We start from the raw sequence: 14,112 nt of genomic DNA, 5'->3' as shown, positions 1-14,112 counted from the left end.
CAGCTTTTGTTGCACAAGTGGTCTGTCACATCCTGGGAGTTTTCATTATACCTCCCCTTCTGGCTTCTTTTATGAAAGGACTTTTGAAGTCCACTTGATCAGGAGAGGGCAGTGAACAAAAGCATTGATTTATGTTGTCATATCTACAAAGATTTAGATTGTTCCCCTAAGCCATTTTAGCTCCTAGAAGAACTGCTGCAGAGATCTCTTAGCATCCATATTGGGCTGGAAAAGCCATCCAAACTGGCTATTCCAGAATACCAACTGTAGACTGTCTTCTGTAGTCCCCATTCAAATGGGCATTCATTCCTATGGCCCAACTCCCCCAAGGCCTGCCTCCACAGTGGTTATTGAGTGTGTAGTTTCATGTCAAGGGCACACCACTTTTTATTTGCTTTGCTGCTAAAGAGGGCTACTGCCCTCCTCTGCCACACACTGCTGTTCCTTGAGCTCACACCATGATATCACCTAAGATGAGCTGATCAAAAGCACAAATGGCTCCTGGCTGAGCTGCTGTGACCCACAGGCAGCCACACAGCTGTACAGGTGAGGCATAAACAAGGACAGGAAGCCATGCCTCGGGGTGTGAGAAAAGGACAGTCTATAGTTCCCTGCATTAGGAGTAGTGTGAAACCACATACTTGAGGTAAAGTTAGACCAAACAGCTGAGTCAATCTCTTAAAATGAGGGCTTCTTTCTTCCCTTCCCCATCTCGCTCCTACCTTCCTTCCTTACACATGGCATTTTCCCTGCTGTTCATTCTGGTGAGCTGATGCAATACTGACTTGGCACAAAAACAGCCATTCAGTCTAGTCTTCTGCTGGACTGGTGAATTGGTTTGTCTTACAGTGGGGCCTGGCAAGCCCCAGACAACAAAAGGTAATGGCAGTGAAATTGTACCTGTAGTATCCATGAGTAATTAACTCAGCTTTGGATGCCCCTCAGCCTTTTGGAAAAGCTGCAGGCAGCACTAAGGTCCTGCTCCCTTTCCCTGCCCTGTATTCCTGATCCACTCTTGTCATTGATAGTATCTACTGGGGTATATGGGGTTGTTGTTGGGATTTTTTTTTTTAGCCAAGTTACCATTCTGACCAGCTCACTGAGGCATCAGAGCTGGCACAAGAGAAGCAGCAGGAAGCAGGGTGAGATGGTGCAGGTGTAGGACCATCCCCTCCTGCAGCAGTGACCTGCTCTGTTGGCTGAGCTGATCTTGTCCCACTGCACAGGCCAGGATGGAGAGCACGGTACTCCTCCCACAAATCTGGGATTATCACACCATTGCCAGGATTACAGTGGTTCCAAAAACAAAGTCAGGCAACGACCTTATTCACCAACAAAGTGTTCTATAACGCTACTATAGGCAGGGAAGGTAAAGAAGTAATTGCAATTAGGCAATTAATACACCCAGAACAATTCAATACAGCTGCTGACCATCTTCCTGTGACAGCTTCTGCTGTCATCAAATTACCATCGAATTACTCACTGAGTGGGTGCATCCAGGCCAGCTGAGCCTGTGGCTGACTAATCTTATTTCCTCCTCCTAGCCCTCTTTGCAATCTTATAGAAGTTTTACTGTAATTACAAGTCTCTTTCAAACCCCAGATTTTTTATTTTTGCATAAAAGCATTTCTATATTTTTGCCAAGTATTGTAGAAAATCTGTTCTACAGCAAAAACCAGATGGATGTACACATACAGAATGAATATTCACAGTCATATCCAAATTTCTATTAAAAATATTCAGTAAACCCCAGAGTAATGTCACAAGAGTTGCTATGATGCCTATGTACAAAGGGGGAAACTAAGGCACAAAACTGCAGTGTTTTTCATTTAGCAGTAATTGAAAGTGTCATTGGACAATTTCAGAATTATCTGAACTGGCAGGACTGGGTGAAACTGCTGAGAGAAGAAAAAACCCCACCAGTTATATGTTTTACCAAATTAGAACATCAAAATGGGGTGCTATGAGTAGGAGCCTTCATTGTAGCAAATAATTTTTGATTTTTTTTTTCATTAGGTGGCTGCTTGAATAGAGAAAATATTGTTTCCTTGAACTATGGTAATCAACAGGAACACAAATTATTTAGGCTGCATATGACTGCTGAGGCACTGTAGTTCTGTCATCTGTTATTTACAGTTGCAGCTTCCTCCTTACCAGTAACAGGATGGAGCAGTGATGAGATGGTGTGAGATATGCTAAAGAATAAAGAGGGCCTACTGACATAAGCCTTGATGTTTACTCTGGGTGTTTCCAGACTGACTTAAAACAGAAATCTGTCTGTCTACAACATAACTTGAGAAAATTTGAGAATTAAGACCATAACTAAACTACAGTGTCTCTTTAGAAATTTGATTTCTACATTTATAGGATAATCTCATAGAAATTAAGAGACAGCATTTCAGGAGTGGAGACCCATCCATCCCCATTGTTAAGACACAACCTTTGCAATGAAACACGTCCATCCATTCACAAATTCAGGTCCACTTCTAGGTATGATTGTGTAGTACCTTGCCAATTTAAAAGGAAATAAAGTAAGCCAAATGCTTATTCCTAGGAATATTTTGAAACATTGTGGTTTCTATGAAAACAATAAATGTGTATTATATTCAGTTTGCTAATGATCTAGCCTGAATGATTTTCCTAAGAAGCAATTTCCTAAATATGCCACTGCAGCAAAAGAGCTGCAACAGCCAAGTCCTAATTTTCCATTTCTCAGAAGGGCTGTGTGTGTGTGTGAGCGCAACTGCTCACAGAAAACCCACGCTACTGCAGATGATATCTCTGATTTATAAATTTGTTCTTCTAAAACAGAGCCAACCAACATAGTCCAGCCCTCATCACTACATAGCGTCTGCGGCCTAACTATAGCTCAGCCATCTGATCAGTCGAAACATTTCCTGGAGAAGTTTGTAACTGACTATTGGAGCAAGAGTAGGTTGATGGTTTATCTTCAGCAAGAGAGTAACCTAGGAACAAAATTTCCCGGGTTTCCAGAGACATGAAGTCCCAGAGGTCTGCAACTCAGCAGTAGTGCCTCCATAGTATCTCCAGAGGTAACAGAAAGAACAATCTTCTTGTTGAGCAAATACAGACTGAGCGACTCTCCCCTTTGCTGTCTACAAGCTGCTGAGGCAGGCAAGGGCCTTGGCAGTTATTAATAACCCCATCTCCAGACATGCTGGAGAAGTGTGTAGTCACGCTTCTGAGCCGTCCTTAAGCAATTCCCACCTCCCTTTAGAAAGCTGTAATCTGTCAGAACATGCTGCTAAGAATACACTTGCAGAACATTATGCGTCAGGGAGGGGGTAGACCTCATCTACTATCTCCTAAAAATCTTTTTATAGAAACTACCTAAAAATAGCCTGGAAGCCTAACAGGGTATGTGGTTCAGCTTTTAAAAAATAAAAATAAAAGTTCTGTGGTACCTTCAATTGCAACTTTTCAGAACTAGGATTTAAGTTACAAGATTTGTCATTACAGGGATGTTCTAAAAGCGCACATTTTCAGAATAAATTTTTTACAGAAACAAAATATGTCATTGAAAACAAGCAGTACAGACTGTAGCTTCAAATTAAAGCTTTTGTTGATCTTTACAATCTCGTTAATGAATTAGCTTCTTAGCCATTAACAACTCAATGCCACCAGCCTATAATATCCCACCATTAGGAGACTTGTTGGTTATGTTCATCAGGAACTTTTTCAAACTTGTGTCCAAGGAGAGCACGCATATCTACAAGTGTGTGTCTGTATGCAGTCCTCAGGAAGTACGAATGGCACTGAAGGGTAAAAAATTGTCTTTATTAAAGTGAGTACATCGATGTAGGAAACAGTAATGTAGGAGCACCACAGAAGTCTTATATTGTAATCACGACCGGTATACTCAAGCATATCAAGTTTTAGTATTTTGCATTGGGAGACAATTTCTAGGGAGGTTTTTAATCTTTTTTTAGGAGGTGCAGCTCCATATAGAGAAGATTTTTTAAAAGCATCTTGCACTGGAGAAAGAAACAGGTGAAATTTACAGTGGTCTTCAGTTGTGAAGGGAGTTAATTTCAAGTTTGCCAATGCACAGCAAAGAGTTTTTGTCTCCTACGTGGGTGAACAATGTCCTTTTGAGAAAACAGCTAAGAATCAGAGATGTCAACCACAGTCATCATCATCCCTGAGTCTAGGCAATCTTTTAAAGAAGCTATGACAATTAAATCATAAGCATCTTCGAGAAAGTCAGAGAAGCCTTAATTTTACTTAGTATTTCCTAGGAAGGAAACGAAGGCCTAATGTACTTGCCAGAGGTTCACACACAAACACTCACAAGTAGCACACATTGCGTTTGCATACAGGTATGTCACACTGCAACTGACCAGGAGAAAGTCAAGAATCCTGAGCAGTTCCCACATTGTCACAAACTGCTCCTGAAAAAACTGACTTTGAAATAACTCTGTTTACCCCCCCTGTGCCTATGGACAAGATATTCCTGAAGCTCACTCTTTAAATGAAAATTCATTCCTTTCTTTTAATTTCCAGAGTGCACTTGTTTCAGACAGTTTATTGCCATTTTATTTTTTCAGCACTGTCCTTGAGTTTAAAATCCTCAAAGTGTTTTATTTGTCCATCAGTAGAACCACTGTCTTGCTTGTATTGGATGATTGCTTCATTGAATAGGATGCTGCCCTCATCCTATACAGTGCAAGGATTTCCTTGTGGGAATCATGAGCTAGTACACAGCAGAAAATAGTTCTTGCTTCTGTTTGGTGCATGCGCCCAGATCAGATGCCTCTGTATCTGGACACACAAACTTGCTGGAATTACAAAGTGAGTTTATCTCCACAAATCTGGAGGAGCTTTGTAGTGGAGCTGTGATTTCTCACCTTGGTTGCATCTCTCTAAGTAGTATGTAAAACATTTTGGCCCATCTCTGCCCCCTTCTTCTATGGTGTAATGAATCTAATGTTGCAGGGAGCCCCAAAATGGAGGTCTTCCATCTTCCTTTGTATAGAAAAAATACTCAAGAAGAAATCTTTGTCAGCACTACTGGGAGTGATCAACTCTTGACTACTGATTTCTGGCTATACTTCTGCTATACTGCTGGAAATTATCAGTGTAACTACAACTCTGCAACTACAGACCAAAGTTAAACATTGCTGAAATTATGAGGCTTTCACTGATGACAACATGAAATTGCAGTACCACAGTCAATGACCAGAAAAGATGCAATTGTTGGAAGCTTTCTGGAAGAGATTGCCACCTTTCAGGAGACACTAACCAAGAGTCTCCAAAAGGGTAATGCTGTGACAGGAGTGGAGACACAGTCTGCTGATGTGACTTAGAGGCTTTGTGGATGTGTAAATGCCTAAAGTGCTGGAGCCAATCCAGATACTAGAGCAGCAGGTCAGACAATTGATTTTTGTCTTTTCTTCTTGTCTTTTATCAATGTTGTGTAAATATAACCTTGCCTTTGAAATGCTTTGTGACTCAGTCTATGAAAGAAGTACAGCAGGTAGCCCCAGAGCAGCAGTGTGCTTGAGACATTCAGGTGAGTTTTCTGTATGCCTTGAATATTGGAAACATGCAATTTCATCTACATAAAATCCACAGGCTTTCCCTGTGGAAGATTGTTACAGGTACTGTGAAGATCTGGCTGGCTGAACAGAGGAAGCTGCTGCAGCCAGTGTAATTTAACCTGGAAAGCAAGCAGGCTATGCTTGCAAGCTTGTGAAATAACCAATAATGTTAGAGATGTCCCTTTGAGTTATGGGATTATGGGTTATTTTGCAGCTAATATAAGACTCTGGCACGATGGCACATTCCCAGGACAGGCAGGTGCACTGCTGCCCATTGCTGGGGCGTTGTGCCCCCTCCCTCAGCCGAATAGCTGATGCCAATGCCGAGGTTGCCTCAGCACCTCCACTGTGGGTTTGAGCTCCCAAGACTCTCCCAGCATAGGGACCACCTGAGTGAGCAGTCAGTGTTTGACCAAGGGTCCCGTGAGGAGCAGCTGAGGGAGCTGGGGGTGTTTAGCCTGGAGGAGGCTCGGGGAGCCCCTTCATTCTCTACAACTACCTGAAAGAAAGGTTGTAATAAGGTGGGGGTTGGACAGCCTGTGACAGTGCTGCCCACAGTGGCTAATTACTGGCTTATTGCACACCAGCTATTGAATCCGCATTCTTGTGGACAATAAGAGGAAGCGGACTCAAGCCAGGGGAGGTTCAGGTTGGACATCATGAGGAATTCCTCCACAGGAAGGATTTTTAAACATTGGGACAGGTTCCCCAGAGAGATGGTGGAGTGAGCATCAGTGGAGGTGTTCAAGAAATGATGGACATGGCACTTACATGGCCTAGGTGTCAAGATGTACAAAGGTGGGTCAAATATTGGACTGGGTAATCTCAGAGGTCTTTTCCAACCTAACTGATTCCATGAATATGTGTTTGTGTGTCCGCTTGCTCCCCGGCCCGGCCCGGCCGGGCACGGCCCGGCCTAGCCCTTCCCGCATCCATGTTACTACCAAGGGCTCGTCGCCGGTACCGGAGCAGCGCTGAGGGCGGAGGGGAGGCGGGCGGAGGCGGTGCCGGTGCCCCCTTGCCGCCCGCACTACGAGTCCCGGCGTGCCGCGGGCCGAGCCGCCGCCGGAGCCGGAACGGGCGCGCGGCGCCGCTTCCGCCGGCGGGGCTGGTGCGGGGCCGGTGCGGAGCCGGTGCGGGGCTGGCGGTGCCCGCGGGGGAGCGCCGGGCAAGGCCGGAGAGACTCTGCCTACGTTCAGAGTGGTTGAACCCTGTGCGGCACGCTCAGGACTTTTATAACGGGTACTCTTTTGCTTGCTTTGACGGATTAATGTCTTGGTTTGCTTGTAGTGCTAAATATCTTCTTTAGTTCTAAGCCTCGGGTTTCGTGCTCCCGCGTGTTGCTGGCACACGCGCTGGAGTTTCCTGTGCGCTGTCTCAGGGATGGGACTGTTCCCATTCAAACCGGAGCGCTCCTCGCAGAGGGGCCGGGAACGGGCTGGGAACGGGCTGACTGACCCCTGTCAGGTGCCTGACCCCCGTCCTTGGACGGAGATCCGCCGCGTTCCTCGTACCCTTTTTGTTAAGGAGCTTCTGAGGGCAAGTTATGAGCAGCTCTGTAGGTGTTGGTGCTCCCTTAACTTCAGCAGCATTGGCACAGATAAAAAGAATGCTGAATGATATGTCGAAATTGGAAAATGCACGTTTCTGGTGATGTTCCGAAGCCCAAAATATGTAGTACTTTTAAAACTTTTTTTTTTTCGTTTGTTTGTTTGTTTTAATGTGTATGTCTAGAAGCTGTTTCCAGTTACTTTTTTCTAGGTTTCACGATAAGTTTCTATTTAAAGCAATTTTTTTTTCAGTAGACTGTGAAAACATAAGGTGTCCTTCTGCTTCTGGGAAATTTTGGGTAACATTTAAGGTATTCTAAATGGTGTTTCTGAGTTTTCAGGTGTATTGCTGAGATGGCTGAAACTGATTACCTGCATTTAGAGATTTTTTTAACTACAGCAAGTGTAGTTTATAAGTATTTTTATTTTTGTACCGGGTGATATTATTTACATTGTTAACAAGAAAAGCATATTTCATGAGTAATTTTATGGAGTGTGCAGAAGAAAGGATGCAAATTTTAGGTGGGTGAGTACCAGTAGAAAAACCTGTGAGAAGGCACAGGCGTGGAAGCTTTTTTTCAAAGCTGAACCTTCAAAGACTCCCTCTCAGTAAATAAAGTGTTGTGTTATTTTTGACTGTTAAGAAGACTCCCTCTCAGTAAATAAAGTGTTGTGTTATTTTTGACTGTTAAGAAGACTCCCTCTCAGTAAATAAAGTGTTGTGTTATTTTTGACTGTTAAGAAGACAGGTACCATTATCTTAAGTGATAAGGACTTCTAAACAATTGACAATGAAGAATTATGTTGCGCTATTTTTTTCCTTAAGATATTCAAGAAATTTAATTGTTAATCTTTTGTATCCTGAATAGTTACAAAACTGGTTCCTTTCAGAGGGTGTTCTGCAGAGAAAAAGGTCTTTGAGTGCCATCTTGTCCGGGACTGGTTTCCTCTCTGCTGTCACCATGGCAATGTCACTTAGAACTGCACGGTCCAGCCTCCTTTGGATGCGTTCAGCAGCAACCTGTAAGCAGGTCCCACTGCAGAGTAAGTAGTGATGAAATTGTGGAAATCCTATATTAAAATTTGTTCCTTGAGAAGCTCTTTCCTGTAGAATTTAAAGTAATGGAAACATGGAAGTGACTTTTCTGTTTGAACAGAATCAAGTCTTTAGTCTGTGCTCTATTCTAATAGTAATCTAAAGGATATCTTTATTTGTTTTTTTTCTTTTTTTGTGCTTTTAAAACCCTCATGGTCCAAGTAGGATGCTCCCTAGATTTATTGATTAGCTGGTAAATACTACCCTCTTACCACTGATTAGCCTTGAAGATTTAAATTGATTTTTTCAGTCTTAGAAAAGTGGTGAGAAAAGGCTATAGTAAAATCTCATTACTTAACATAAACAGAGAACAAGTAGAAACAGGCAGTACTATTTCTTAGATTTTTGTCCATGTTTTAGATGTCAATAGAAAGACATAGGGTAGATAGTAAAGGTGGTAGAAAAGACAGTAATGGAGAAAATAGAATAGGTATGGTACATTTTAGAGGTAAGTGGGCAAGGAAGGGAAGGAAATTTTAGGAAGACATACAGACTAGTTGAAGTTTACCAGAACTCAACTCTTTAATAGCTAAGAATAGTTTAATTAGAAGAACTGAAGAGTGGAAGTGCTAACAGTAATTCTGAATTTAAGAGTTTGCATCTAAAATATTTCTGAGAGGACAATAGGTACACAAAAGTTTCTTTTTGGCTTTTTCAGCCTTTGCAGTCTTGACACAATGAATGCTCTGTCCCTGTGCTAGGAGCAGCCATGAAGAATCCTATTTGTATTAAAAGATGGGTTAAATAAAATAATGTCAGATAAAGTTGAAACCTTTTTATGACTTAACAGAAAGGTCAGAACATGTGAGGACTTGTTTCTTGTGATTATAATTCTGTTCTAAAAGCGTAGTTGTTGAATAAAGCTTTACCGGACACAGAAACTTCCATGTGGATTTGTCTCAGGTTCTGGCAGTAAAGGAAGGGGGTGGAAGTCAACTCCAGGCACATCCCAGGCCCACCTTAGGTCTGGATACCTGCACTGTTGTGGAAGGCAGTGCCTACAGGATGATTCCTGTGTGAGGGGCTGTAGAACACCTTATATTAGTTGTGTTTCGACTCTGTGATCTTGAAAGTCTTTTCCAACCTTAATTATTCTGTGATTCTATTAAAAAAAAATGGGAATCAAACCATGGAGAAGGGACTTTGAGTGGTCTGTGATCCAAGCTCCTGCTCAAAGCAGGGTCAGCTCTGCAGTCATATAGGGTTGCTCAGGGCTTGCTGGGTCTTTGAAATCTCCAAGGACAGAGAACTCACAAGCCTGCCTGAGTCTCAATCCTCCCAGCTGGCTGTCCTCATGAGGAAAACATTTCTCTACATATCCAGTCAGAGCCCCTCCTTTGGATTTTTATAATAAATATTGCTATGAATGAAATTATGACCTTCCCTCTAAGTTCTAAGGTTCTTTACATATATAAAGGATATTTCCTAATGGTGAATTCTGTGGGTATTTCATTCATATAGTGATTTTACTCAGGAAAACAGTGCAGCTAGGAAGGTAAGTATAGGTCATAGCTGCCTGCATACTGTGTTTTTTTGATTGCACTGCTAGAAAGCTGTAATACTATAATGAACTTCTAGTTGGACAGTATTTGGATTATGTTAATCTAAAACTGAATATGATTATAATCCCTGATTAAGACTTGAAACAATGAAAATTGAAAATGTAAACATTCTTAATTGGGCACAGCTCTCCTTGTTTCTACATGATAGTTCTATACTTGGTTTTTATTGCAGATGGAGCTGTGTATCATGCTTGCAATAAATCTACATACTCAGTTCTCCCTGAAGACTACAACTGGTATGTAAACATGCTGATGTGTGGCCTTTTCATGTAATGTTTATTCCAGGGCTACTTTCTCTCTCTGTCCTGAAGTCATCATATAATAGTATCAAACACATATATTGCCAATATTGGATATATGGAATAATTTCAGCTAAAGTACTGTCTCTGATAGTAATGCCTGTGAAGTTAATGTTTCAATGTAATGAAAAGTCATGCAGGACTCGTTCTAAACATGTTGATGACTCCCAGTACCTCTGCGGTTTTATTTGTGGAAGAGCAAAATTAGCTTAGAGTCATAATTTCCATTAGTAATTTCCATTGTTGTTAAGACAAGGTTCAGGTATTTTTGTGCTGCTGCATGGCAAACCTGTGTAGAAATGGGAAAAAATATAAATATGGTGAGAAACACTGAATTCATGTCACCACAGTTTTAGGAAGCTAAATGTGTCATGGGATGGGGAAGGAAGGTGAGAAAAGTTGGATTCTCACAATGAAACTCTCAGTAGGACTTCTTGTTCAGCATTTTTTATATATTAGAAAAGTTAGAACCCCAAACAGAGCTTTGTTTCCTGTTATTTCATTACAGATGCCATGCATCTTATAAAGCCATGCTGTCCTAGAGATCATTACCCCATCTGTTTAGAGTTTTATATGCAACTATTTAAGTGTTCAAGATTTTTTTTCCAACTCCTATTTCCAGCTATTTTAATAATTTATTTTAGCTCTTTTTTCCTCTCCATCAAAAAAGAAAAAGGAAGATGACTGAGGAAACAAAAAGTTGGAGGTTTGGATCAAATGTTTATGACCCTTATTTTATAGAAGATTATTAAGGATTCATAAATGCAGGGTCAAAGCCAGATTTCTTTGGGACATGGGCTGCTCAGTTGTTCAGTACTTCTGAAAATTATGCGGGTTTTTTTTATTTTTATAGCAAAGTGGAACTTGCAGTGACATCTGATTTGAAGACAATTGTCTGCTACCACCCTTCACTTGAGATTCCATACGAGCATACAAAAGTATGTCCAAGTGTGCACATTTATATTTCTTACTTGTAAAGGTATTTAGTAATTCATAGGTTTGAGTCTTTAGAGCATTGTTTTAAGTCTGAAATACTTTTTAGTATGTGATCAGCACATCTGTGAAGTAAATGACTGATGAATATAGCTGCTGCCACAAGGAGGAGTTTACTCTTAGTTGAATTGAGGGAAGGTTGCAGAGTGAGAAAAGCTCAGGTATCACAGCATACAGAAGCTCTAGTAGAATTAAACAAGGCACTAAAACACTTGTGCACTACAGAGAATATAGTGTCTGTCTACGTGGGTACTCCTCAGAGAGGATGATTGGAATGCAGGTTATGGCTCACATGTCCTCCTGCACAAGAGAATACAAAGAAATACTGCTGCTACTGTTTTCAACTCGAACTTTAAGTTCCATTCAGCATTGAGTTCATAAAAGCCACAAAGAACTTTAAATATTGATTTTTATCTATCACTAGTACTTTTGATGTGTTCTTTACATTGATAAAAATAAATCTAGTGTTGTGGTTTAACACCTAGATAAATTTTTCTAGTGTACACTTTGTTTGAATTTCCAGTTCTTATGTGCTAGTAAAATACTGCAGCTGGCAGCTGTGTTGCTGAAGTACCCAGTGTGAAAATTCTCCATTGAAAACAAAACCATTTTAGCACTTTTTACCCGCAAATTACATAGCAGTATTTTTAAATCTGTCAGTTGCACATTGCACATACCTCAAGAAAAACAGGTGTAAAAGGCTAAAACAAGGGAAAATACTTGTAATAGTGGTAGCAGTTATGTTTCCAATTGAAAGCAAACAACTTGGTCTTATAAAAAATTAGGTTGAATAAAAAATTAGGAAGTGACATTCTTCTCTAAGGTACGTGTTTTAGCAAAGATTTTTAGCAATGATGATGGTTGCTATGAATAAAATTCTGACTAGGAATGGTGTGAATACTTTTGTGTTAGTGGAACTGGAGCTGATGATTCAGCTAGTGAATTGTAAGATTGAGATGTGCAATAATGACTACAGGAATCCTGGTTTTAGGGGTAGGGTCATCAGCTGTAGAACCTAGGGTAAATAAGTTCAGATAGACACATCTGCTGCACAGGGGTGTGGTTTCATTCGGGGTGGGAAGGTGGGGACAATAAACAGCCAGTGCAATTGCAGGTATTTTTCTGTCCTTTTTTTGTTTCAGCTGTTAGATAGCATTACAGATTACTCTTACTAGCTTGGCTTTTTTACTTTCTCAATTAAATAAAACAAGGAGAAACAGGACATACATATACATTACTGTTTTGCTAGCCCATACCACGGCCAGATCCAGTGAATAATAAAGAAGAAAACCTTGATCAAGTTTTAAAATCCAGATTGAATGAAAAAGAGCTAAAGAACAGTAGAGGTCCTACAATTGAAGAGCTCAGCAAAATGTTTTACACAACAAAACATCGCTGGTATCCTGTGGGACAGTAAGTATTTTCAATTTGTCTGTTCCTTTTGGAAGTAAAGGGAAATACAGGAATAATTTAATGACCAGATTCAACCTAGGATGAGTCATGTCAGACAAGATACCGCTAGCATTTGGGCTACTACATAAAATTTTCAATGCAGTGTTGGGTAAATGGAAGACTGTATTTAATCAGAGGTTTTTTTAACACTGCTCCTTTGACAGACTTTGCCACTTTTTTTCTGTAAAATATGTGACAGTGTAGAAATTTCTCATACATCCAGTTAGCAACTGCTTTGAGTCATTTACTAAGTTCCATAACAGAATCTAGTATGTAAAATACCCTCAATGGACATAACCAAATACAGCTTGGAAACATGCATTGCCTATTCCTTAGCAACCTCAATGGGATGATTCTCAGACTTAAGAGTAGTAGAGGTTTTTCATTTGGAAAGGTTAAAAGTGCTCTTTGGTGTGCCTTGTGTTCAGAAATGGAGGAGGAGGAGAGGTGCACATATACATGACTGAGCTTAAAGAGGAACTCTGGGCATTCAGGTATACTGATGTAAACAAGCAGCATTCTGGTGTGTATTACACCCTTCCACTCCATGTTACGTCATCTTTCCATAGCTGCTAATTTTATAGCTATGGAGACATAATACAGGCAATTTTTTTGTTGTTGTTGTTGTCCACAGAAAACTTTTAAATTAATGTGCTTTGGGAGTAGATATAAGGAATGGAAAGACAGGACTTCTATGACCGAAGGGTAGCTGTCACTTTGATGAAGATCAGACAGGATCTGCCTTGTTTAGCATGCATAATTATGAGGAAAGTGTGGTTCATTATTTGTTCAGAATAATTTGTTTTTTAGTTTTTCTGCAAAATATTACACTATTTAACATACAGTCTGGCACAGCTCTTTTGAACATCTTTGTTCTATAGCAATCATTTTAGCCAAAGGCAAGGCTGACCATGTAATAAAATTAATTTCACACAAAGGATTAAGAATAAACAGCAGCCTTTGTGCCTATTCAGCTGTAGAACTGATTGGATTATTGCGTGCTTGTAGCAGATGTAGCAATAGAAATGAGTAGCATTATGTAACCCCACAAACAACAGAGATGACATCTAATGAGTGGTGATGGATTGTGCTCGTGTATCTTGTATTTCACTTCCTTGTGTAACCTCAGATCACTCACTGGGGGCAGAAATACCACAAAAATAAAGGCTGTTCACAGCTTTACTCACTGCAATCTTTTTTTTTTTTCTTTTAGGTATCATAGAAGACGCAAGAATCCTAATCCTCCTAAAGACCGATAACAAAGATAATTTCTTGTTCATCGGGACTGTGCTGTTAATTTTGATTGGAAATAAAAGTTATAGAAGGTGACGTGTTTGGCTGTAACAGAACATGCTTAACTTGATTTGACTGTTATTTTCTACTAAAAGAAACGAAATGGCACTGACAAAACAGGGAGTCAGTGAAGGCAGTTGTGCATTCCTGGTCAGCAAATGGACTAGTCTTAGATCAGGATGTAACAGGGATAGAGTGCTCTGATTCAGTTCAAGAGGTCAGAGGCTTATCATTGGTCAAGTGAATCCATACAAGTCTTGTGTCAAAATGGGAAGTCTAGAAATGGATGTGTTAGGGTTTGGTGGT

General features: G+C 40.6%; 1 protein-coding gene across 3 annotated transcripts; it reads left to right on the top strand.

Moving 5' to 3' along the window:
* Positions 1-6,242: 6,242 nt before the first annotated feature.
* MRPL42 (mitochondrial ribosomal protein L42) lies at positions 6,243-13,862 on the top strand. Of its 3 annotated transcripts, none has more exons than XM_059846797.1 (6): positions 6,243-6,359; positions 8,003-8,155; positions 9,942-10,005; positions 10,922-11,006; positions 12,311-12,474; positions 13,727-13,862. In XM_059846797.1, exons 1-6 carry the CDS (start codon positions 6,350-6,352, stop codon positions 13,770-13,772), a joined length of 522 nt encoding a protein of 173 aa, XP_059702780.1. In that variant the 5' UTR covers positions 6,243-6,349; the 3' UTR covers positions 13,773-13,862. The 3 variants fall into 3 exon arrangements, with proteins under 3 accessions (XP_059702780.1, XP_059702781.1, XP_059702782.1); XM_059846798.1 differs by lacking the exon at positions 6,243-6,359 and adding an exon at positions 6,653-6,803; XM_059846799.1 differs by lacking the exon at positions 6,243-6,359 and adding an exon at positions 6,663-6,803 and having other exon boundaries at positions 7,981-8,155.
* Positions 13,863-14,112: the final 250 nt, after the last annotated feature.

The sequence above is a fragment of the Haemorhous mexicanus genome, chromosome 5 (assembly GCF_027477595.1).
Source record: "Haemorhous mexicanus isolate bHaeMex1 chromosome 5, bHaeMex1.pri, whole genome shotgun sequence".
Classification (NCBI taxonomy): Eukaryota; Metazoa; Chordata; class Aves; order Passeriformes; family Fringillidae; genus Haemorhous; species Haemorhous mexicanus.
The sequence above is the reverse complement of the archived record's forward strand: the minus strand, read 5'-3'. Positions and strand labels throughout refer to the sequence as shown.